This window comes from Panthera tigris, chromosome B2 (genome assembly GCF_018350195.1).
Source record: "Panthera tigris isolate Pti1 chromosome B2, P.tigris_Pti1_mat1.1, whole genome shotgun sequence".
Classification (NCBI taxonomy): domain Eukaryota; kingdom Metazoa; phylum Chordata; class Mammalia; order Carnivora; family Felidae; genus Panthera; species Panthera tigris.
This window is the reverse complement of record NC_056664.1, coordinates 147,260,258-147,285,783: the sequence shown is the minus strand read 5'-3', so window position 1 is coordinate 147,285,783 and position 25,526 is coordinate 147,260,258. Positions and strand designations below refer to the sequence as shown.

General features: G+C 43.3%; 1 protein-coding gene across 4 annotated transcripts in view; it reads left to right on the top strand.

The window, feature by feature from the left end:
• PDE10A (phosphodiesterase 10A) overlaps window positions 1-25,526 on the top strand; it is a 369,960-nt gene that overhangs the window by 309,162 nt on the left and 35,272 nt on the right. For all 4 annotated transcript variants that reach the window (XM_042987509.1, XM_042987506.1, XM_042987508.1 and 1 more), the window contains 3 exons: window positions 17,922-18,064; window positions 20,528-20,611; window positions 22,956-23,106. In XM_042987509.1, coding sequence (XP_042843443.1) covers window positions 17,922-18,064; window positions 20,528-20,611; window positions 22,956-23,106 — 378 coding nt within the window. The remainder of the gene's footprint in view (window positions 1-17,921; window positions 18,065-20,527; window positions 20,612-22,955; window positions 23,107-25,526) is intronic.

The window sequence follows — 25,526 nt, the reverse complement described above, 5'->3', positions numbered from 1 at the left end:
TTCGGTTCAAGTCATGATCTCACAGTTTGTGAGTTCAAGGCCTGCGTCAGGCTCTACACTGACAGCACGGAGTCTGCTTGGGATTCTCTGTCTCTCTCTCTGACCTCCCCCCAAAATAAATAAGTAAACTTTTAAAAAAGTTGCAGAGAATATAATTTCTAGTATATCCTGAATATTGGTTTTTATCGGTTTTTTAAATTTTCTTTAGTGTTTTTATTTATTTTCGAGACCGAGAGAGACAGAGCATGAGCAGGGGAGGGGCAGAGAGAGCCAGAGACACAGAATCTGAAGCAGGCTCCGGGCTCCCAGCTATCAGCACAGAGCCCGACACAGGGCTCGAACTCACAAAACTGTGAGATCATGACCTGAGCTGAAGTTGGATGCTTAACCGACTGAGCCGCCCAGGCACCCCTTTATGGTTTTTTTTATAAATGTTTCCGGTGGAATCTACTGTAGCAACTTGAGAACATTATAGTCCATTTAAATATATAACAATACGGTCATATGATCGTAAACTCTAGCATCATTCTTTTCTCTCTCTGAATATGTATTTTTGTACCGCACAGATGTTTGATCTAATGTAACATGTTTTATGCTTTAAAGTGTTTTATTTATTAAGATAAGCTAAAACATGTATAATAAGTGTTAAAAACTAATTTTGGCTTGTGATAGTATATGTCATTATGTGATCAAAGTAACCATGTTATGAAATTTTGATAAATGATTATCAAAGGTAAAAAATATCAATTATTGGAAACTGTTCTATCCTAATAAGATGTCTGTGACTTAAAAAAATGGCTAATATACCTATAAATACATTTTACCTATTTTAGACTGAAACTAAGCTTAGTGTAAGTTTTTTATACTTTTTATTTTAAAATAACTTCAGACAGAAGGCAACGTTACAAAAATAATACAAAGGTTCCCTCATACCATTACCTGTGCTCCCCAGTGTTGGTATGTTGCCATTTTTACCTTGATTTTCTTCTTTCCTTCCTTCCTTCCTTCCTTCCTTCCTTCCTTCCTTCCTTCCTTCCTTCCTTTCTTTCTTTCATTCTTTCGTTCTTTCTTTCTTTTGTTCTTTCTTTCTTTCCTTCTTTCTTTCTTTCGTTCTTTCCTTCTTTCTTTCTTTCTTCTCTCTCCATCCCATTCATAGATGTTGTGTTTCTCTGATCTGTTTGAGAGCGTGTTTTAGACAAAATGTCCCCTAAACGCCCAAGTACTTTTGTTTGTATTTTCTAAAGGCAAGTGCATCATCTCATTTTTCCACTGCAGAATTTCAAAGTCCAGAAATTCCTGTTGGAACCGTACAAGTTTGTTAGGACTGTCATGACCCGCACTGCAGACTGGCTGGCTTAGACAACAGGAAGTGATCAGCCACAGTCTGGCAACTCCAAGTCCCATTGTATCAGTGACTTCGGTTTCTTCTGAGGCCTCTCTCCTTGGTCTCTAGGTGGCCCTCTTCTCCCTGTGTCTACATACGGTCCTCCTCCTGTGCATGTCTGGGTTCTGATCCCCTTTGCTCAGAAGGTCACATGTCCTACCGAATTCAGGCCCAGCCTTTTGACCTCATTTTACCCTAATCGCCTCTTAAAGGCCCTGTCTCCAAACATGTCACGTTCTGAGGCACTACAGATTTAAGGTTTCAACATAGGAATTTGGGGACTAAATTCCGCCCCTAACCTATGCCAGGTATCTTACCTACAAACTTCTTCTTTTTCATGTTTATTTTATTTATTTCGAGAGAGAGAGAGAGTGCGCGAGCAGAGGAGGGGGAGAGAGAGAGTCCCAAGCAGGCTCCGCAGCTGTCCGCGCAGAACTCGACGTGGGGCTCGAACTCACGAACCCTGAGATCGTGACCTGAGTCGAAATCAGGAGTCAGACGCTTAACCCACTGAGCCCCCCAGGCGTCCCTAAACTACAGACTTCTTTAGCGTCCTTTCATCTGGACCCATTCCTTACTCTTGGCCTTTCATGACCTGGGTATTTTTTAAGCATATAGGCCGGTGATTTTGTAGAATGTTTCTTAATTTAATTTGGACTTGTCTGACGTTTCCTCACGATTATATTGAGGTTATAATTTTGGCAGGACTCTCACAGGCTGATGTGTCCCCAGCAGATCCCCTGAGCAGGGACACATCCTTTGGTGACGTTCGCTTCCTCGTTTGGTTAAGGTGCTGTCGGACAGGTTTCTCCTCTGAAACGTTTTCCCTTTTTCTCACCATTTGAGAGGAGAGATTTTACCTAAGCCTCTGGAGTCACTTCCTCTTTCTCTCTTTCCCTGAGCTACATATTGACACCCCTGCTCTTACACCACAGAATTCCTTCTAGCCACCTCATTGCCGTCTTTGGAACTTTCTTCTTTGACACTGAGAAATTCGATTCCCACTCTTCAACATCAGTTTTATTCCTGCTTGTCCCTTTTCTCTCCAAGGAGGCCTGAAGTATTGCTTTCGTTAATAAGGAAATAACAGAAAGCATTTTATTCAAAATGCAATTTCTTTTGCTTTATTCAAAAGCAATTTCTCTTCATTTGAATTCCACCTGAGCTAAGATATGGAAAAAGTGATTTTAAATGGTCGATCAAAAGTTATTTTAAATGATCTATCGGCTGAAAACTTATTTCTGTCCACCTTCAATATTTTGTGAAAGCTTTAGAAACCATTATTAGATCTCATTAATACCATATTTTATATTTCCATTTGTTTTAGGAGGTTTTTATACTAGAGCAATTTAAGGAAGGGGTTAATTTGAAATGGGAGGTGGACAAAAGTCATTTTTAGGTCAGTGTATGTGTGGAAGTTAAGGAGGTAGAAATCAGTCCTCTTAAGGTCTGTCCGGGATTCCATGGGTTCCTTGAAGAACGCATCACTGTCGGTTTAAACACTCCTGAGTTGGGGAGGAGTTAAGACGGCAGAGAAGCAGGGGGACCCTGGGCTTTCCTCGTCCCTCAAACACGGCTCTATTGAGGTCAGATTTTTAGAACACTCGGGAAGTGGATCTGCAGAGTGGCCGAGGATCTCCACAGCTGGAGGGAGACTGCGTGACAGGTGGGAGGTACGTGGAAATGATTTGGGGGAGAGAAAGACGGCGCTGCCACGGAGGGGGAGGGAACCCTTTCCGTGGAGAGACAAAAGGGAGAGAGAGAGGGAAGGATTGGGAAAGTGTGGCATAAAGTTTGCACAAGGGGAAAACCTCTTTGGCCTTTGGCACAGGGAGAGCGAGAAGTACTGAGTGTCCCAGTTCTCTTTTGCAAACAGCACTTGGAGCTCAAACTGTGAGGTTTTAGAAGCGCATGACTTTCTCCGGGGCGGAGCTGTGGCCTGTGCCGGCCCCGGGGAGGAGGAGGGAGGGAGCCGGCCCCGGAGCGTATAGGATCTCCGGGGCACACTGGGAGAGAACAGTCCCCTTCCTGGAGTACTGTTGGAAGAGGGTTTATTGCCTCCCAAGGATAAAAGACCCTGCAGGTGCCATCCAAAGGCCTTTTGTCAGCAGGGGACAGAAGTGCACCCAGAGGAAATATAACCTTTGTTGCTTTGAGCGGTGTTACACCATAGATTCCGCACGCTGTGCAGGCGTGGGACCGTTTCTCAGGGACAGAGGACGTCACACGGCATGGAGAGGCTCGACTCCAGAGGAAGGAGGGCACATCCGTGCGGTGCCCCGTGCTTTTAAGACTTTGAGTTTTGAATCCCAGCCCTGTGCCAAAGATAAAAGGCAGGACAGTCGTGGCGCAGGGCGAGCTGACCGCCCTCGCTGTTCCGTGAGGGCTGCCTGAACAGGGCAGGGTGTGAGATCCCTGTCCGAGGACCAGAGATTGGGGTGGCACCATCTTACCCCCAACACCAGCACGGTGCGACCTCAGAGTGCAACACACAGGCCCCCGGTGGAGGCAGGACCCGTTTACGCCGAACCCCGCCCCGCCGCAGGCCTGCCAGCTGCTTATCTGTGGGGGCCAGACTGACCCTGAGCCCAGACTGACGCAGCAGGCCTCTCCTGAAGCCCAGCACAGCCAGCACCTTCCAGGCCCCAGGTGTTCTGAAAATCAGCTCCTTCAGAACAACACCTACAGTTCTTTTCTTCTTTTCTTCTTTCTTCTTCGTTTGTACTTTTGGAATCAGGCTCCTAGTTCCTTGTTTGTTTTGTCATGTCCTTTTCTCTTTTTTTCCATCAGGCTTTTTTATTCCTTTTTTCTTTTCTTCTTTTTTTCCTTTCTTTTTCTTTGGAATCAGACTTCATGTTTTTTGATTCTCTGGGTTTATTTTTTGGCTCCCTTTCATTTTCTCTTTTTTTGGGGATCAGGCTTCCCCCCCCCGACACTTTTTTTCAGGGGTACTTCAACAAATAAAGCACACCTCATTAAGGTTCAAACACTCCCCACTACAGGCGAGGAGCTCTGAAGTGGCCTGACCAGCGGGAACGAGCAGTGGAATGCGTATAAGATACACCAGAAACACTTCCTGGAGTGCTAGGCCCCGGACAGTGTATGATTTCTTTCTCATATAGCAGTACTCTCAGGTGCAGGAAATATAACATGCTTTTAAAACATCCAAAAGAGTGGGATGAGGTGGCCTAGTGGTTATGGTGATTGACTGCTAAAACACCCTAAAGACAGAAACTTAGCCAAAATGACAAGACAGAGGAATTCTCCCCAAAAGAAAGGTCAAAAAGAAATCACAGCCAGGGACTTGCTCGAAACAGATGTATGCAATATATCTGAACAAGAACTTAGAACAACAGTCGTAAGACTACTAGCTGAGCTTGAAAAAAAAAAAAAAGCATAGAAGACACCAAAGAAACCCTTGGTGCAGAGGTCAAAGACCTAAGAAGTAATCAGGATGAAATAAAAAATGCCATAACTGGGACGCAAAACAAACTAGACTTACTGACAATGAGGATCAAGGAAGCAGAGGAAAGAATCATTGATACAGAAGATAAAATTATGGAAAATAATAACGCTTGAAAAAAAGGAAAGGCTATTCTATCACAAGGGGAGACTTAGAGAACTAAGTGACTCCATGAAACAAAACAATATCTGTATCATAAGAGTCCCAGAAGAAGAGCTGGAAAACAGGGCAGAGGATCATTTGAACAAATTATAGCTGAGAACTTCCCCAATCTGGGGAAGGAAACAGGCATCCAAGTCCAACAGGCACAGAGGACTCCCTTCAAAATCAACAAAAATAGATCAACACTGTTGATCATAGTGAAACTTGCAAAATACAAAGAGAGAATTCATGGTGAAACTTACAAAATACAAATATAAAAAGAGAATTCTGAAAGTAGCTAGGGCCCAAAGGTCCTTCACCTACAAGGGTAAACACATATAGCAGACCTGTCCACTGAAACTTGGCAGGCCAGAGGGGAGTGGCAGGAAATATTCAACATGCTGAATAGGAAAAATATGCACTAAGAGTCCTTTACTCAGCAAGGCTGTCATTCAGAATAGAAGGAGAGATCCAGACTTTCCCAGACAAACAAAAACTAAAGGAGTTCGTGACCACTAAACCAGCGTTGCAAGAAATTTTAAGGGGGATTCTCTAAGTGGAGAAAAGAAAAGACCAAAAGCAACGAAGAGAAGAAAGGACCAGTGAACATCACCAGAAACACCAAGTCTACTGGTAACACAATGGCACTAAATTCCTATCTTTCAGTAATCCCTCTGAATGTAAATGGATTAAATGCCCCAATGAAAAGACTTAGGGTATCAGAATGGATTTTTTAAAAAAAGAAAAAAAAAGATCCATCTATGTGCTGCCGACAAGAGACTCTTTTTAGAGCTAAATACCTTCAGATTGAAAGTGAGGGGATGGAGAACTATCTGCCATGCTTCTGGAGGTCAAAAGAAAGAGTCGCCATACTTCTATCAGACAAACTAGATTTAAAACAAAGACTGTAACAAGAAATGAAGAAGGTCATTATATCGTAATTAAGGGGTGTATCCGTCAAGGAGATCTAACAATTGTAAATATTTATGCCCCCAACTTGAAAGCACCCAGATATACAAATCAGTTAATAACCAACATATAGGAACTCATTGTTAATAATACCATGATAGTAAGAGACTTTAATACCCCACTTACAACAATGGACAGATCCTCTAAGCAGAAAATCAACAAGGAAACAATGACAGCGAATGACACACTGGAACAGAGGGATTTAACAGATATATTCAGAACATTTTACCCTAAAGCAGCAGAATACACATTTTTCCCCAAGTGTTCCTGGAACATTCTCCAGAATAGATCACATCTGGGTCACAAATCAGCCCTCAACAGATACAAGAAGATCGAGATCATACCGTGCATATTCTCAGATCACAGCACTATGAAACTTAAAATCAACCACAAGAAAAAATTTTGAAAAGCCCTCAAATACATAGAGGTGAAAGAACATCCTGCTCAAGAATGAATGGGTCAATCAGGAAATTAAAGAAGTTAAAAAAATACTTGGAAGCAAATGAAAATGAAAACACCACAGTCCAGACCCTTTGGGATGCAGCAAAGGCAGTCCTAAGAGAGAAGTGCATTGCAATTCTCAAGAAGTAAGAAGGTCCCAAATACGCAACCTCACCTTATACCTAAAGGAACTAGAAAAGCAGCAAATAAAGCCTAAAGCCAACAGAAGAAGGGAAAAAGTAAAGATTAGAACAGAAATAAACGATACGGAAACCAACAAATAAAAACCCAGCAGAACAGATCAATGAAACTAAACGCTAGTTCTTTGGAACCATCAACAGAATTGATAAATCCCTAGCTGTACTTGCCAAAAAGAAAAGAGAGGACACAAAAAAATAAAATCGTGAATGAAAGAGGAGAGATCACAACCAACACCACAGAAATACAAACGATTATAAGAGAATACTGTGGAAAATTACATGCCAACAAACTAGACAGTCTGGAAGAAATGGAAAAACTCCTAGAAACTCAAACAGTACCAAAACTGAAACAGGAAGAAATAGACAATCTGAACAGGCCCATAACCGGCAAAGAAATTGAGTCAATTATCAAAAATCACTCAAGAAACAAGAGTCCTGTGAGATGGCTTCCTAGGGGAATTCTACGAGACATTTAAAAGAGTTAATACCTTTTCTTTTCAAACTATTGCAAAAAATGGAAATGGAAGGAAAGCTTCCAAACTTATCTATGAAGCCAGCATTACCTTGGTTGCAAAACCAGACAAAGACCCCTCTAGAAAGGAGAATTACAGTCCAATATTCCTGATGAACCTGGATGCAAAAATTCTCAACAAGATATAGGAAACCGAACTTTACGGTACATTAAAAGAATTATTCGCCATAATCAAGTGGGATTTATCCCTGGGCTGCAGGGCTGGGTCAGTGTTCACAGATCAATCAACCTGATGTACCACATTAATACAAGAAAGGAGAAGAACCATATGATCCTCTCAGTAGATGGAGGAAAAGCATTTGACAAAGTGCAACATCCTTTCTTAATAAAAAACCCCAAGAAAGTAGGGATAGAAGGAACATAAGTCAACATCATAAAGGTCATGTATGAAAGACCCACAGCTAATATCATCCTCAGTGGGGAAAAACTGAGAGCTTTCCCCCTAAAGTCAGGAACATAACAGGGATACCACTTGCACCACTGTTGTCCAACATAGTACTGGAAGTCCTCGCCTCAGCAACCAGGCAGCAGATTGGCAAAGAAGAAGTCAAACTTTCATTCTTCGCTCGTGACGTGGTGCTCTACATGGAAAACATGAAAGACTCCCTCAGAACGCTGCCAGAACTAATACACGAATTCAGCAAAATCAGAGGATGAAAAATCAATGTACAGAAATCAGCTGCATTTCTATACACCAATAATGAAGCAGCAGAAAGAGAAATCAAGGAATCGACCCTATCTACAGTTGCACCAAAAACCGCAAGATACCTAGGAATAAATCTAACCAAAGAGGTAAAAGATCTGTACTCTGAAAACTGTAGAAAGCTTATGTAAGAAATTGAAGACACAAGGAAGTGGAAAAACGTTCCACGCTCGTAGATTGGAAGAACAAATACTGTTAAAATGTCGATACTACCCAAAGCAATCTATGTCTTCAATGCAATCCCTATCAAAATAGCACCAGCGTTCTTCACAGAGCTAGAGCAAACAATTCTCAAATTTGTATGGAACCAGATAAGATCCCGGATAACCACAGTCATGTTGGAAAAGAAAGCCAGAGCTGGAGGCATCACAATTTTGGACTTCAAGCTGCATTACAAAGCCGTAATCATCAACACAGTGTGATACTGGCACGAAAACCGACACCTAGATCAGTGGAACAGAAGAGAGAACCCAGGGGCGCCTGGGTGGCTCAGTCGGTTAAGCGTCCAACTCTCGATTTCAGCTCAGGTCATGATCTCCCGGTTTGCGAGTCTGAGCCTCTCGTTGGGCTCTGCACTCACAGTGCAGATCCTGCTTGTGATTCTCTCCCTCTCCCCCACTCTCTCTCCCCCTCCAACACTCATGCCGTTTCTGTCTCTCTCAAAATTAAACTTTAAAAAGGTTAAAAAAAAAAAAAACGAATAGAGAACCCAGAAATGAACCCACAAACGTATGGCTAACTAATCTTTGACAAAGCAAGAAAGAGTATCCAGTGGAAAAAAGACAGTCTCTTCAGCAAGTGGTGCTGGGAAAACCAGACAGCAACATACAGAAGAATCAAACTGGACCACTTTCTCACACTGTACACAAAAGTAAATTCAGAATGGATTTATGTTTGAATAAATAAGACCCAACCTAATAAGACCTAATAAGATGGATTGCTATCCATCAAAATCCTAGAGGAGAAAACAGGTAGCACCCTCTTTGACCTCAGCCACAGCAGTTTCTTACTAGACATGTCTCCAGAGGAAAGGGAAATAAAAGCAAAAGTCAACTGTTGAGGTTTCATCAAGATTAAAAGCTTCTGCACAGCAAATGATGCAATCAACAAAACTCAAAGGCAGCCAACAGAATGGAAGGTATTTTCCAATTACAAAGCGGATAAAGGCTTAGTACCCAAAATCTATAAAGAGCTTACCAAGCTTAACGCCTGAAAAACAAAACAAATAATCCGATGAAGAAATGGGTAGACGACACGTACAGACACTTTTCCTAAGATGTCCAGATTGCTAACAGACACATAAAAAGATGCTCAACATCACTTATCATTAGGGAAATACGAATCAAAACAATGAGACACCACCTCACACCTGTCAGAATGGATAAAGTGAACAACTCAAGAAACAATAGACGTTGGCAAGGATGCGGAGGTAGGGGGACTGTTTTGCACTGTTGGTGGAAATGCAGATCAGTGCAGCCACTCTGGAAAACGGTATGGAGGATCCTCCAAAAAATAAAAAATAGAACTATCCTGCAACCCAGCAACTGCACTGCTTGGTGTACAGAAGGATACAAAGGGGCACACGCACCCAATGTTTATAACAGCACTGTCCACAAGAGTCCAAGTATAGAAAGAGCCCAAATGTCTGTCGATAGATAAATGGATAAAGAATACGTGGGGTACATCTACGTGCATATGTACACACGCACAATGGAATATTAGACGTCAAAGAGAATGAATCTTGCCATTTGCAACAATGTGGATGGAACTAGAGTGTATTATGCTAAGTGAATTGAGTCAGAGGAAGATAAATATATGGTTTCACTCATGTGGAATTTAAGAAAACAGATGAGCGTCGGGGAGGGGAAAGAAAAGTAAGATGAAAACAGAGAGGGAGATCAATCGTAAGAGACCCAAATACAGAGAATAGGCTGAGGGCTGCTGGAGAGGAGGCGGAGGGGGATGGGCATTAAGGAGGGCACTTGCTGGGATGAGCCCTGGCTGTTGTATGTAAGTGATGAATCACTAAATTCTCCTGAAACCGATATTACACTGTCTGTTAACTAACATGAGTTTCAATAAATTAATTTAAAAACAAAACAAAACACTCCTGAGTTGATTCATCCGTGTTATTAACGGCTGGCCCCGGCAAGTCCCAAGGTCTTCAAACCCGCAGGGTGTTGCATCATAAAACCCGGGTGCAAACGTGATTAAATGTTTATACCACACTAAAACCAAATTTACACAAGAAAAATAACACTCCTGAAAAGTCGTGACTCAGTTAACAGGCAGTCTGTCTTTCCATTGATTTTTTTTTTTTTTTTTTAAGAAAATTACTTACGGTGCAAGTTGCCAAACTATGTGATGGCAGTGGCAGCTCTCTGTGGAGTTTGTGACTGTTTTTTGTTTTGTTTTGTTTTGTTTTTTTTACTGCAATATTTCGTCTCACTAAAAGTTATAAAAATTATATTGTTTGGACAGGTTCTCCAACTCAAAACAACAGCCTCTTTATCTGAACCTGCTCCAGGGTGACTCCTGTTCTCCACTTCCCTTCCCGGCCTTCCCGCCTGAGGGATTCTTGGAGCTGAGTTTATTTCAAAAGTGCCCCTATTCAGAAAAAGACCAACTCACATGTCTTCTTTAAAGTAACACTTCTTTTGTTAGTTGGAGCACGAATCCTTCCAAATAAAAAAGAAGACAGTTCCCAGTTTCGGTAAGACAGCCGCTGGTTTCTTTACAATGGGGTTTTCCAGAACCTTCTTCAACTAAAAAGAGTGGTCCACAGACCACGAGAGTAGAGGCTAAGACCTGAATCCGGTCCTCGTGCTGGCACTGACATGATTTTTTTGAGCAAATTTGCTTCCGCATTTGAGCATTCTTCCCCCAACCATCATACGAAGCTTAGGAAAAACACCTTGTAGTGAACCCTGTCCTAAGCATTAATCACGTCTGTGGGCTCCTTGTCTTTCCCTCAATGTTCTGTTTGTTTCTAGAGGATATACATAAATTTTTATTAAGGTCATAAATGTGAAAAGCTTTGTGCTACTAGTACGAAGTACTTTTTTTCTTTTTTAAGTTTATTTTGAGAGAGAGAGCACGCGAGCAGGAGAGGGGCAGAGGGAGAGGGAGAGAGAGGATCCCAAGCAAGCTCTGCACTGGCAGCATGGAGCCTGACGTGGAGCTTGAACCCGTGAACCCTGAGATCGTGACCTAAGCCGAAACCAAGAGTCTGACACTCAGTTGGCTGACCCACCCAGGCGCCCCAGGATGAAGTACTTTTTAATGGTCCGCTGATACAGAGTCAGATTAAGTATGTCGGTCCTAGAAATTTTTAAATCCTTCCGCTCTTGAAATTGTTCACATGAAAATTGCTTCCTTGTTATTATTATTTTTAAAAAAATTTTTAATGTTTATTTTTGAGAGAGAGGGAGACGGTGCAAGTGGGGGAGGGGCAGAGAGAGGGGGAGACACAGAATCCGAAGCAGGCTCCGGGCTCCGAGCTGTCGGCGCAGAGCCCGACGCGGGGCTCGGACCCTCGAACGGGGAGATCGTGACCTGAGGTGACGTCAGATGCTTAACCTACCGAACCACCCAGGCGCCCCTGAAAATTGCTTCTAACAGTGAACGTGATAATAGAACAGCATATCTTATTGTTGTTTGGCTCAGTCGTCTTTGATTAAAAGTTTTGTCCAAGAGGCAGGGCACATGGGCCGCAGGAACACTCCTGTTCTTTAGCTCTCCTGTGCTTCCTTTTGATTACACCTCTTGTATCATGCAGGGGGCATACCTCTGACTGGCAACGTCTCCATCTCATTAATAGATAATGCTCGTACTGTTAGCAGAAAGGTAACAACCACTTTAAAAAAGCTCGGAAGCTCTTTTAAAAGTAAAAGAGTTCATTAATTTAGTCACGCATATTATGCTTTCAAGTAAATAATTTGATAGCGATGCCGAAAGCCAACAGGATAGCGATGATACCTGTTCCATCCTCTGCCTAGAGAAGGCAATCCTTTAAAGCAGATTAGAGCTTTACAGTTGGGATCAGAAGCCATTTGCCATTAAAGGAATGTGGGGGGGGGGAATCATTATTGAATCGAAACCAATTGGCTAGGGACAGATTTAATAAATGGCGTAACCTGTATTCGTTCCTGAATTCACCAGCCAAGCAGTGGGTATCTTCTCTGTCCCGGACGGTGAATGTAAGATCATCATAGCAAGAACCACTCTTAACTCAGTACGACACTTACTCCATGACGGGTTCTGTCTTGGACATTTTACATACAAAAACCACAGTCTCACACCAGTCCAGAGTGAGGAATACATTTCCATCTGGCACAAGAAAGAACAGCCGTCCAGAGTTTAAGCAATTTGCACAAGGTCACACAGCAGCACGTGTATGAGCGAGCCAGGGTCTGAATGCAGGTAGACCTTTCACATGACCCTGCCCTTCCCTGAGACTGCTGAAGAGAGAGACAGACAGTAAGGCGTGTTTTTAAGTTTTCTATACAAGATACAGAGTAGGTGGTACCTAAGGGAGTGTGAAATTTTGCCGGAATGGGGGAAAGTTCAGGAAACACCTTCACAGACAATGTAACGTAAATGAGAAGGCTAAGATAGGATGAATCAAATAGTTTGGAATAAGCTGGTAGAAAGTTTAATAATTCGTGGTGTACTTCAGAGGAGAATTGCGTAAGTTGAATTTGTGTCTGTAGATGATGAACTGAATTTTGGGTACAACACTTGAGTTTTTCATACCTCCAACAAAACTTTTCTCAGAAATACCCGCCAAGGGACGCTTGGACTCAGTTGGTTAAGCGTCCGACTCCTGATTTCTGCTCAGGTCATGATCTCACCGTTCCTGGGACCGAGCCTCGCTTGGGCTCAGCAGTGACAGAGTGGAGGCTGCTTGCTTTCTCTCTCTTTCAGAATAAATTAATAAATATTAAAAGAAATACCCACCTAAAATTTACCTATCTCTGTTTGTAGGAACATGGTAACACTTTTCCCCCCTCTAACATCCTTAATTTGAATACTCTTAGAAAAAAATGACTGAATAAAAATTCTTAGACTGCATCTTTTAGGTAACACGAAATAGGTAACACGAAATAGAAACCTTTTAATCCTTTTCCAAATCTACAAGTGTATAGGTAACGGGTTTTAATGGACTTAGATTTTGGGGGGGGCTCTAGGACTACAAGGTTTATAAATGATATGCTCATTTATTCCTTCCCCAAATAGGAGCTGAACACTTGAACGTGTTAGGTCCTATGCTAGGTACAGATTGAGAATTAACTGACCCTGAAGCCTAGGTGGTTTCAGGTCCCACACGTATGTCTGTATTTGTTGAAGTCTCAAGGCGCTGAGTACAGGCAGTTTCCATTCTTGTGTTGATTTTCAAGGCATCGCTTTCAGATGTGCAATTTTTCTTTCACATTTGACACTCTTTCCCTCTGCCCTTTTAAATCATCCTCTGATCACTTTTGGAGTTGAAGGTTGCTGAGTATTGTTCTGTCTCAAGCTGGAGATCAGAGAGCTGTGCGTTTTATTTTTGCTGAATTTTTAATTTTTTTAATGTGTTAACTTTAATTTTTAATATTTTTCTTTTTCTAAATATAATTTATTGTCAAGTTATGACAATAAATTGGGCTCTTGGCTTCGGAAGTAGATTCCCATGATTCATCGCTTGCATACAACACCCAGTGCTCATCCCGACAAGTGCCTTCCTCAATGCCCATCACTCATTTTCCCCTCCACCGCTCCGTCACCCCTCCCCTCAACCCTCAGTTTGTTCTCTGTATTTAAGAGTCTCTTAGGGTTTGCCTCCCTCTCTGTTTGAAACTCTTTTCTTTTTCCTCTTCCCCTCTCCCATGGTCTTCTGTTAAGTGTCTCAAATTCCACATATGAGTGAAAACATACGACATCTGTCTTTCTCTGACTTTATTTCACTTAGCATAGCAGTCTCCAGTTCCATCCACATTGTTGAAAATGGCAAGACAGACACATGAAAAGATGCTCAAAATCGCTCATCATCAGGGAAATACAAATCAAAACCACAATGAGATACCACCTCTGTCAGAATGGCTAAAATTAACAACTCGGGCAACAACAGATGCTGGCGAGGATGCGGAGAATGAGGAGTCCTCTTGCACTGTTGGTGGCAATGCAAGCTGGTGCAGTCGCTCTGGAAATCAGTGTGGAAATTCCTCCAGAAATTAAAAATAGAACTACCCTACGACCCAGCAGGAGCGCTACTAGGAATTTACCCAGAGGATACAGGAGTACTGATTCACAGGGGCACATGTACCCCAGTGTTTATAGCAGCGCTTTCAACAGTAGCCAAATAATGGAAAGATCCCAAACGTCTATCCACCGATAAATGGGTAAAGAAGATGTGGTATATATATACAATGGAATACTACTTGGCAATGAGAAAGAATGAAATCCGGCCATTTTAAGACCATTACTTCCAACTTACCCACTTTGGACCTTGAGAAAGTTGGTTTGCTTTTGAGTGTCTATTTCCTAAACTAACGAGTAGCAATAACACCAAGCGTGGGCTTGCCGTTAGGACTAAATCAGGTAGTGTAGGTAAGATTCTTAGGAGTGGTTCTCAACAATACTCCCTTTGTGCTTAGCCCTAGTTAGTCATGATATTTGTGTTTTGCGAATAGTCATCGTAGTCAGTTTCATAAAATCCCACTTCATTGCTACGTATATAGCTGGGGGGTTGTTTCCATGGGCTAAGCTGCTCTTTTTTTTTTTTTTAATTGGTATTTCCCTCAGTTTTTACTGGAAAGTACCAAGAAAGAGCTAACCGAGGGAGCTTTGAGGCCTACCCTAAGAGAAAACCTGTACGTTGACAGAGTAAGAGAAGTCAGCGAATCTTACAGGACATCTCCATTTTCCATACAATGAAGCGTGTCAGGACACACAGCTTGGGTCACTTTTCTTGTGACTTAATTCTCTTTGCTTGCTTCTAAACTAAACTATCCTTGTTAGTAGGAGCATAACACCAAAAATAATATAGATTTGTGTCTGTACGTGTTTTTTTTCTGCTCCCCTGTTGGTTTTTCATCAAGCAAAGGGCCTGGAGAATAATATTGTCACACTTGCAAATCTCAGCGTGGAAAGGTTTCTTTCTGGGTTGTCTGTGATAGTTTGTTTGGGCCTGGCTTGAAGAAAGACAGCATCTTAAACACATCTCCCTAGGATCTGGTCAAGAAAAAATAATTCTCATTCCTTTGCCTTTTTGGTGCTTGTGGCTTCCGTAAACTAGAGTAGCTTTGTAGGCATAGGAAGTGACGTGCCAAACGGTACATTTTTCCCACGGTATGTTTTTAATCTCTCCATTGTCTTTCATTAACTCAGATCTTAGGGTTACCCATCTATGGATTCGGCCTTGTGTTGGTCTCTCCTTTGTTGAATTTTTTGATTCATTTTCTTATTTATTTGATATTTACGTACTTAGATTCATCTGGAATTATTTCCTCTGTGGGAGACCAGTATGCGCAGGGCCCTGTAACTTTCCCCGTGTACCCCAAGTGTTCGTTGTTCTTAGACCAGTTTTGTTTGTTACTTTTTTAGCCCGAAATTCTAATATTATATGCCAACAGTATACACTGAGAAACTCCAGCTACGTAAGCTACAGGTCGAGTTTTCATTTCTTCAATGAGGAGAAATGAAGGCTTCTCTTCTCTTCACAGAGCTCTTAATTCAGCAGATCCTCTCGCAGAGCACAGCCAAGTCTGTCTTCCTACACAGGCCTTCAGATCCCAGAACCATGAGCCACAAGCTCAGCCGGGCTGATAGCCCTCTGGTCCCCTGGGTCTGATAGCCCCGTGGTCCCCTGGGTCTGACAGCTGCGTATTTCATGCTGCCAAGTAAATAGTCATTTATCAGTAGGTTATTTACAAATATTTGCTTCCAGCGTTTGGCTTGTCTTGTTATTCTCTTACCAGTTTCTTCCTAAGAGCAGTTCTTAACCTTGAAGAAGTCCAATTATTAGTTGTTTTCTTTTTATGATCATGCTGTTTAGCACTGTATCAAAGAAATGTTTGCCTAACCTAAAGTCACAAAGATTTCCTCCTATGTTTCCTTCTCGAAGTTTAGGTTTTACATTTAGGTCTGTGATCCATTTTGAGTCAACTTTGTGTAGGGTGCAAGGTGAGGGTAGTCGTGCATTTATTTGCGCGTGGGTGTCCAGTCGGCCTGGCACCGTCTGTCCCCTTTACTGTCCTTTCTGCACCACCTTGCCCCTGCGCACCTGTTGAAAACCAGCTGACGTTTAAGAGCATCATGGCCTCTTGACAAATCGACCCCCTTTATCATTCAAAATTATCCTTCTTTACCCCTGCTAATAGTCTTTGCTCAAAATCTACCTCATCTGATGGTAATACAGCCACCCCAGCTTTCTTTTGAGTGGTATTAAATGGTATATAATTTCCATCATTTTACCTCATCTGGGTCTTTATTTTTAAGGTAGGATTTTTTGGTAAAACGCATAAGATGGGTCTTGTTTTTTATCCGGTCTGGCAGTTTTTGCCTTTTACCCAGAATGTTTCAACTATCACATTTTATGTTTAAGGATAAATCCCCTGTCTTGTTGCTTTTTGTTTTCTTCTTTATTCCCTTTTACCTCTCTTTCTTCCTTTAAAATGGAATGTTTTTTTTTTTTACGATTTTAATTTATGAAACTGCTTTTAACTTACTAAACTCTTCTCCATGAAGAGTTCTTTAAGTTTCATAATGAACCTGTTCGATAATATATAAAGATGCAACTAATTCGTTTGCAGGATTAACTGATCCTCACCAGGGGAAATAGAAAGTTATGTGAATTTAAGCCAAAAATATTAGTGTCTAGGGAAAAAAGCTCCAAGTGTGATGTTTAAGAACAGCCAGTACTACGTTTATTCCGTTTGGATGGGACTGCGTGGTTTTCAGCATATCTTTTTCGAATAGTGTAACTCAAAATCTAAGTATTGAAATAAATCAGGCTGAACCCAGATCTTAACATCACCGTGGCACGAATTATTAAAGAAAAAGCTTGACAACTGACAGCATACTTGTAATTCGTGCTTTCATTTTAAAATACGTGATTGTTTAATAAGAACAAAAAGTCTTCTTCAGTAATAAAATAACGTCTTATTAACAGTAATAAAATAAACTATTAAAAAATACATACTTTCTATTTTTTTATCTTTTTAAATTTCTATTTTAGTATAAACAACATATCCACACATTGTATGTGCCTGTAATTGCTAAAGGAGTATACGTTTATTAGGCATATGCATCTCTAAAATTCTTTTACTGATAAAGGACTTCACAATTAAACACTGTCGAGACTCCGTGGACCCGAGGACTTTGGCGTCACCAAGAATTAAGATAAATATATGTTTTTTAATTTTTTAATGTTTATTTATTTTTGAGAGAGAGAGAGAGACGCAGAGACAGAGTATAAGCAGGGAGGGGCAGAGAGAGAGGGAGACACAGAACCAAAAGCAGGCTCCAGGCTCTGAGCCGTCAGCACAGAGCCCGACGCGGGGCTCGAACGCACAAACTGTGAGATCATGGCCTGAGCTGAAGTCAGACACTTAACCGACTGAGCCACCCAGGTGCCCCTAAGATAAATATTTTTACAAGAAGACTTAGAAAAACAGTCTTAACTCCTGACTCATTTAGTCTCTGTCTCAGTGTGTTTGGGGTCCCGTAACAAAATAGCATAGACTTGGTGGTCTAGAGACAACAGACGTTGGAGTTTCTCCCAGTACTGGAGGCTGGGAATCTAAGAAAGGGACCACCAGACACATACCAAATAATCTCACTATCCAGAGAGAATTGCAGAATTTAATAAGCCTTTTAAAATGGAGATACAATTTAAAAAACTCTGAGGTGTTTTGTATCTTCAAAGGCACATGTGTGGGTGTCTTCGTTGTATATGGAAATGTATGGCGATCATAGTTAATGGATAATAATAGTGTTTTCAGTCATAGTTCTGACTGATTCTTTTGTACCGAATTCTGAACTTTAGTGACATAACTACTTGAAACGCTCATTTAATTTACCCTTAACTTTGTGGGTTTGCCATCCAGATGTATCACAGGATCCGACATTCTGAGTGCATTTACCGGGTGACAATGGAGAAGCTGTCCTACCACAGCATCTGCACTGCGGAAGAGTGGCAAGGCCTCATGCACTTTAACCTCCCGGTGCGCCTCTGCAAGGAGATCGAATTGTGAGTGTTTTGTCCTGTCGCTTCCGGAACGGTTTTAACTTGATTCCGCCTGACACGAACTGGGTATACAGTTAGAGTCATGGACCCCACGTTACACGTGCTCTGTGGGTTCCCATTTTCCCTTCCACCGTGACTCCCCTTCTCGTGATGGAAGGTGGAAATAAAGGCCATGCCTCTTTTATCTTTAGGAAAAAACATCTGACCGCCATTTTGAAATGGGTTAACTGAGATGTTAGCTTTTTCTCGTTAGTCTTCTGCCTACTTTACAGCCGACGGTACCTGATGTTCAAAGTGGCGTCGAAGACCAGGGATCTAAAAGTTTCTATTTCCGTGCACTTTTAGATTTCAAAACTAAATTTTAGAATTTAGTAAGAATGAGTTCACCTTTCACATTTTCTTTCCTAATCCTGTGTTAATATATGTGAGTTCCTGGTGGTAGGACCTCTGATGATATGTATGTTCATTCTAAGTGCAAGCCAGCAATCTCCCTCTCTCTCTCTCTCTCTGCCCCTCCTCTGCTCTCACTCTCTCTCTCTCTCTCTCTCTCTCTCTGCCCCTCCTCTGCTCTCACTCTCTCTCTTTCTCTCTCTCTGCCCCTCCTCTGCTCTCACTCTCTCTCTCTCTCTGCCCCTCCTCTGCTCTCACTCTCTCTCTCTCTCTCTCTCTCTGCCCCTCCTCTGCTCTCACTCTCTCTCTCTCTCTCTCAAAAATAAATAAACGTTAAAAATTAAAACTTTAAGTACAAGCCAGCGCTCAGCTACATACCAGAGATCTTCAGAAGTAACCCAGAGCTGACACTTGCCCTATCATCGGAACTGTTCATTAAACAAGAAGGCCATCAGACTGAGGTGACTCGAATGCCGGAGCAGCTGGCGTAAGCAAACCAAAATCCAAACCCAAAGGGCCTCAAGGCTACGTGATGGAAACCCCGAGGACAGCCAGGCACGGGCAGCCAACTGGGCCTGAAGCCACAGTCAGCAGCAACTGCCTTTCTTGGCTTTTGCAGCGTTTCTGCACCAGGGTCTCTGCTGGCTCCTGTCCCTACAGGCTTCCCACTGCCCTGTTGGAATAGATTTTTGCCCAAATAAGCTCTTACGATTTCTTATTTGCCTCAGCTTACCCTCTGATGGTTTGTGTACAATACACATTGTGCTAGAATAAGAAATCTGTATATTTGCTCTTTGGAGCCGGGTCCTGGCTCAGAGCTCCTAAACCCCTTGAGTTTCCCGAATGACCGGAGTGAGAGAAGTGTCTTTTCTTGTTCAGAATGAACCTTGTTCGACCACACTTGAGTTTCTGCTATTGAAGGACTCTAGGAGGGTGGGGGCCGGTTGTCCAAGGAGCCAACCGCGTGGTTAGGGGGTTGTAATTTTCAGCCCCACCCTCAGACCTCCTGGGAAGGGACAGGGGCTGAGGATTGAGTCAGTCACCAGCGACCAACGATTTAAGCAAATGTGCCCGTGGAATGGAACCTCCAGAAACCCTCAACAAGGGGTTCAGAGGGCTTTCCGGTTGGCACACACGTTAGGTGCCAGGAGGGTGGTGCCCCTGCCGAGCCTGAGAGCCCACCCCTTCCCCCGTGCCGTGGCCCATGCATCTCTTCGTTTGCCTGTTCCTGATTTGCATCCCTAATAATAAACTGGTAGTAGTAAGTGAGGTGCTCCCCTGAGTTCTGTGAGCCGTTCTGCCTTGCAACACCCGAGGTGGGGGTTGTGGGAACCTCAGCTTTATAGCTGATGGTCAGAGGGGTGGACGGCCTCGCAATTGGCACTTACAGTCGGGGGCGGTGTTGCGGGACCGAGCTCGTGACCCGCGCAGGCTACGCTAGCTGCGGTGGGGTCGGAGGTACACCGCGTTAGAGGGCATCATCGGTTGATGTCTGCAGAGGGTTGGAGAATGGCTGGGTGTGGAAAACTCACACGTGTGGCATCGGAAGTGTAACTGGAGGAAGATGGTTTCTTTTAAATAGTTTACCGCCGTGTCTGTGCGGGTTAAATCTTAGTAGTTAAATTAGCAAACGGAAAATAGGTAATAACTTTGGATGTTTGTATTTATGAAGTTTCTCTCTGGATTTAGATGGGAGATAGAATGATTTTCCACTCTAAAAAAAATCGTTTTCCCCCTTGTCTGTAAGTTGTGTAAAACACATGTAGGATTCACAGTAAAGTTATTTTGTACGCTCTCATTGCTCTGATAACGACCGCAACATCATTTTTTAGAGATTGTTTCATAGAAGATTAAGCAATGGCTTAAATATTGGGCTAAGTTCCTAAGGGAATGTGTGGAATTTCCTCCTGGAAACATTTAATACAACAAAGATGTGACTAAGAACGCAGGAAGAGAGATGGCTGGACTCTCAGTGGTTTTTTAGTTTCTTAAAAGACACAAAATTAAATTACTTTATTTGTGTTTATGTTTACCCTAATTATATTTACTAATCAGCCTTGTGTTCTTTCGTTTCAGATTCCACTTTGACATTGGTCCTTTTGAAAACATGTGGCCTGGGATTTTTGTCTACATGGTCCATCGGTCCTGTGGGACATCCTGGTATGAATGACCCAGAAACTTCCTTCTTAATCTCTTGAGTGATATGACCTCTTCCTCCCCCTGCCTACATGCCTGGCCACTTCCTTGGTCGATAACTATTTGAAAATATGCCTTATATAAATAACTTTTTTTAATATTTAAATTAAAAAAGGCTGAGATTATTGGACAAGTTGATTTTTGGATTTGGATTTCCCTTATGGCTACCCCTGAGCTCTTTGCCAGGGTGGCTGTCCCTTGGCTGACGACCGTGTCTCTACTAGGTGATGATCAAGATACAGGTGAAAATTACCTTAGGCGGTGTAATGGGAAGAGGTAGGGGTTATTTCTCCACATCATTATATACTATTTCCAAGTGTGTCTTTGGAAAATGTGCATTAAATTTAGCGTCAGCTTTCAACCTACGTGCTGTATCTGTTCGAACAGGTGTGAAGGACACAGGTCTCCTAATTCACTGCCAAGTGCTTTATTAGTGATTTCACTGTGGTTCGCTTTCCCTGTGGGTCTTTCCCCCTCTCGTGGCCTGTCCTGGAGACCTTTCATGACTTTCCATGTAACGTTTTACAACTTAAACACATACTTAAAATGCAAGTAATTAAAAAAAAATGCAAGGAATAATTTTCTTTTTCTCTTTTTCACTCATTTAATCATAAAGTGGCTTATAGAGGCCCTTAGTTTCTCTGAAGCTAAATTGTCACTCCTTTGCCATTGAATTCTCTGCCTTCTCCTACTTTTATTGGTGACTTTTATAAGTTGCTCTTTTGAAAGAACGCACACAGGGTAATTAACAACACTTATTTCTTAGATATCAGTTGAGAGTTTGACCAGTTGGAACTCTTAAAAATGACCTACCTTATTCTTCAAGGACATTTGAAAATCTTCAGTGGAGGGGCACCTGGGTGGCTCAGTCGGTTGAGCGGCCTACTTTGGCTCAGGTCATGATCTCGTGCTCTGTGAGTTCGAGCCCCCCGTCGGGCTCTGTGCCGACAGCTCGGAGCCTGGAGCCTGCTTCGGATTCTATGTCTCCCTCTCTCTCTCTGCCCCTCCCCCGCTCATGCTCTGTCTCTCTCTCTCTGTCAAAAATAAATAAACATTTTTTTTTTAATTTTTAAACAATCTTCAGTGGAGAAGAGTAAAGGTTATATATTTTTAGAAGTTTTATAGACTCTCATCTTCCTGGTATTTCAAAGAGCCTTGTTCTATATTGATGTGCTTTTATTTTAAGCTGCCTTAAATTCCTTGAGAGAGTTGGTAGGGCCTTAAATAAGTACAAATACATGAAATATGAAAATAAAATATAATAACAATGTTGCATAATAAAAACGTATCATTGGGCGCCCGGGTGGCCCAGTCGGTTAAGCATCCAACTTTGGCTCGGGTCATGACCTCACGGTTTGTGAGTTCGAGCCCCTTGTCGGGCTCTCTGCCGTCAGCGCAGAGCCTGCTTTGGATCCTCGGCCCCCCCCTTTCTCTCCCCACCTCCCCCCCAACTCTGGCACGTGCGTTCTCTGTCTCTCAAAAATAAACAGACATTAAAAAAACGTTTAAAATGGGTCATATCGTTCTACGTACGGTGTCAGGGTTTTGGCGTGGCCGTTTGCCACTTAATAATTTGAGTGCACCACAATAGTTCGAGAGGATAATCACTCATCTAGGAAATTCCTATGCTATATTTGAAGTTTGGGAATCTGAATATGCTTTTTTGGAAAATATTAGCTCACAATGCCCTTAAGCAGGGTGATGATATGTTGCTGTCTGTCCAGCACGGTGCGGGGACGTGAGGGTGAAGTGAGTTAGCGACACGCTCCTACACGCCCCTTCTGGTACTGGCCCCTTGGTGGGCCAGCGAGTGTATCAGATGAGAAGCTCTGGAAGAGTCCTCCTCTCTTAACCAGCCAGAGAAACAGAAGGGAAGTGATGAGAGAGGCTTTGGCGCTCCTGGACCCAGTCACTGTGCACATTTTCATAGTTGCAAGTGCATATGGGTACAGATGGATGTGTTTCTTTTTTTTAACGTTTATTATTTCATTTTGAGACGGAGAAGGTACGGGCGCACCTGAGCGGAGGAGGGGCAAAGAGAGGGGGGGGGAGAGAGAGAGAGAGAGAGAGAGAGAGAGAGAGAGAGAGAATCCCAAGCAGGCCCCGCGCTGTCAGCACAGAGCCTGACACGGGGCTCGATCCCACGAACGGTGAGCTCGAGACCTGAGCTGAACCCAAGAGTGGGACGCTTAACCGACTGAGCCTCCCAGGCGCCCCCAGACGCACGTGTTTAAACCAGAGCTCTAGCGAGAACGTATCGGCTCTTAACCAGTTTCTGTCGTAACGGTTTCTCCTCTTCTCCGCACAGCTTCGAGCTCGAAAAGTTGTGTCGTTTCATCATGTCCGTGAAGAAGAACTACCGGCGGGTTCCTTACCACAACTGGAAACACGCGGTCACCGTGGCGCACTGCATGTATGCCATACTCCAGAACAACCACGGGCTTTTCACCGACCTGGAGGTGGGCGTCCACGCACTTTTTTTTTTTTTCCCCTCCATTTCAAATAACACGAGTGGATTCAGACACTGTATGTCTGGAGCACCTTTCGGACGTGGCTCCCTGACCTGTTCCCCCAGGACGGTTCGGTAATTTCGTAGGAGCACGCTTTTAAAGTGGCCATGCCCGTGTGTTTTTCGTATTATTTTCTATCACAAAGGTAGATACAGAAATTACAGCTTCACCAAAACATTCCCCACCCCACCCCCCCCGAAGAAACACTAGTTTTGTAGTTTTTTTTTTCCCTGTTAAAGCTTCAGTCTTCTGGAAGTCTTTATTACACAAGCCAAGTAGATTTTTCTCACTGCCCTTGTGCCCTGGGTAGTGTAGGCAAATCCTACTGATTTCAGAAGCCAGAACATGAAGAACAGTGAGGACGTAAATGATCTCCTGCCTCGTGAGGAGCCGGGCTCTGTGATGCTTCACGGACCCACCTGACTTTACATACCCAGAGCCGGGGACAGACTAAGAGATTTGGGGCTGCCTGGTCCTTTCCTACACCGATGGCTGGCCCCTGCGTCGTCCGCCCCACCCGCCCCTCCGTGATGGGAGCACCTCGGGCCCAGCCGGGCTGACCGCCAAGCATGTCCTTTCCCCACGTGGTCCTGGAGGTGCCCGCACAAAAGCCCGACTCGAATCCCCCTCCCCTCCTCCCTAGCCCTCCTCCTCCCCTGCTTCAGAGAACATGTTGGCCATGCCGACAGGACGCTGTCAGCTCGGTGACGAAGACACAGCACTTCTCTCACGGGCACGTTCACACTAGAGCCCGGCACTCCTGAGGGCCATCCTGTGCGCGTCCCGTCCCATCACCCCAGAGTCACAGTCTGGGCAGGAGACTCGGAAAGTGCATTTTAGAAAAAGTGTTACTTTAGAGAAAGTGTTGACGTTTTTGCTTTTTTATTGCTAATCTCTTGGTAGATCTTGGTTAGCCTAACAACTTATTTATTACCAAGAAAATGAAATTTATTCTTTTTTCGTATAGATTTTCGCTGATTTTCCACTCCATGAAATGCCATATTTTTGAGACATGCAGCATTTTTTCCATTCAGTTTCTTCTAAGAAAGCAATTTCAGGAATGCCTGGGTGGCTCAGTGGGTTAAGCATCCAACTCTTGATTTCCGCTCAGGAAACGATCTCATGGTTGTGGGATCGAGCCCCTCGTTAGGCTCTGTGCTGACAGCATGGCGCCTGCTTGGGATTCTCTCTCCTCTCTCTCCGCACTTCTTCCCACTCATGCGTTCTCTGTCTCTCTAAACAAACAAACAAACAAACATTAAAAAAAAAGAGAAAGCAATTTCATTGTCTTCTTCGCCAGAGGATAGTCTGTGATTTTGACAACTGTAGAAACCATCTTTCAGGTTGCGTTGAAATGTACATAGAAAAAGTGGCAAAGTTTATGATAAGTGCGAAAATGTAGTGGCCACAAATTAACTCTCGTTTAAGCTCCTAGTTTGTTTTTAGAATTACATCATTATGTTTTCACAAAACCTCAGGTCCTTTTGCCTGAAAATAATCCCAAAATAATATGTGTAAACATTTTAAATATGTTTTTTAAAAAAGGGTATTTAATCTCTAAAAGAGCTGTTAGAAATGATCATTTGATCTTGTTAAAGTAGCATATTAACAAAGGTAACTCCTCACCTCGTGAATTATTTTCACATGCTTAATTGTGGCATACGTTCAATAAAACTATTGAATATTATGTCAACAAAAATAAAATACATAAAAAAATTGAGAAGAGGTACATCGTAGTTTTTCTCCATTTGTCTGTCGTGCAAGATTTTAAAACCTTGAAATCTCTTGCCAGATTCATCCTGGCTAACACAGCAGCACAAAATATGCGAAAGACCCCAAACCCAAGTGCTACTCAGAACATAAGTAATTCAGTTATCCTATGGCCAGTGAGCCTGTGGCAGCCCAGGGGCGTCTGGGAGGCCCCCCCTGCTCGTTAGGTTGTAGGAGAAACCGTTGTGCCCAGGGAGGCTACGAAAGGGGCAGGGCGGACACGGACAGCTAACCTCGTGGGGTTTCTGCAGACCCTCTCCTCCCTGCCAGCATCTGCCTTCTGTGGGCTGTGACCACCCACTCACCGGAACACCCGCCAGGCTCCTGTCCAGAGCTGGCCTTGCCACTTGACCTCGTCCCTGCCCTGGTGGTTCTTCCCTCCCTCTCCGCCATCCGTGCGTTCTCTGCTGGACTGTCTGGTCCGCGTGTGGGAGCACCGCGTTGTCACCTCCATCGTAACGCACCCTCCGCCTGCCTTTCCGCTCGGCTCCCCCCTGAGTTCTTAGCTCCCCGTTTCCCCAAACCCACAGAACAGCTGCCGCAGCGGCTGGCTCCAGTGCTCTCCCCGATCTTCTCCGGCCCACCCCCTGAACACGCTC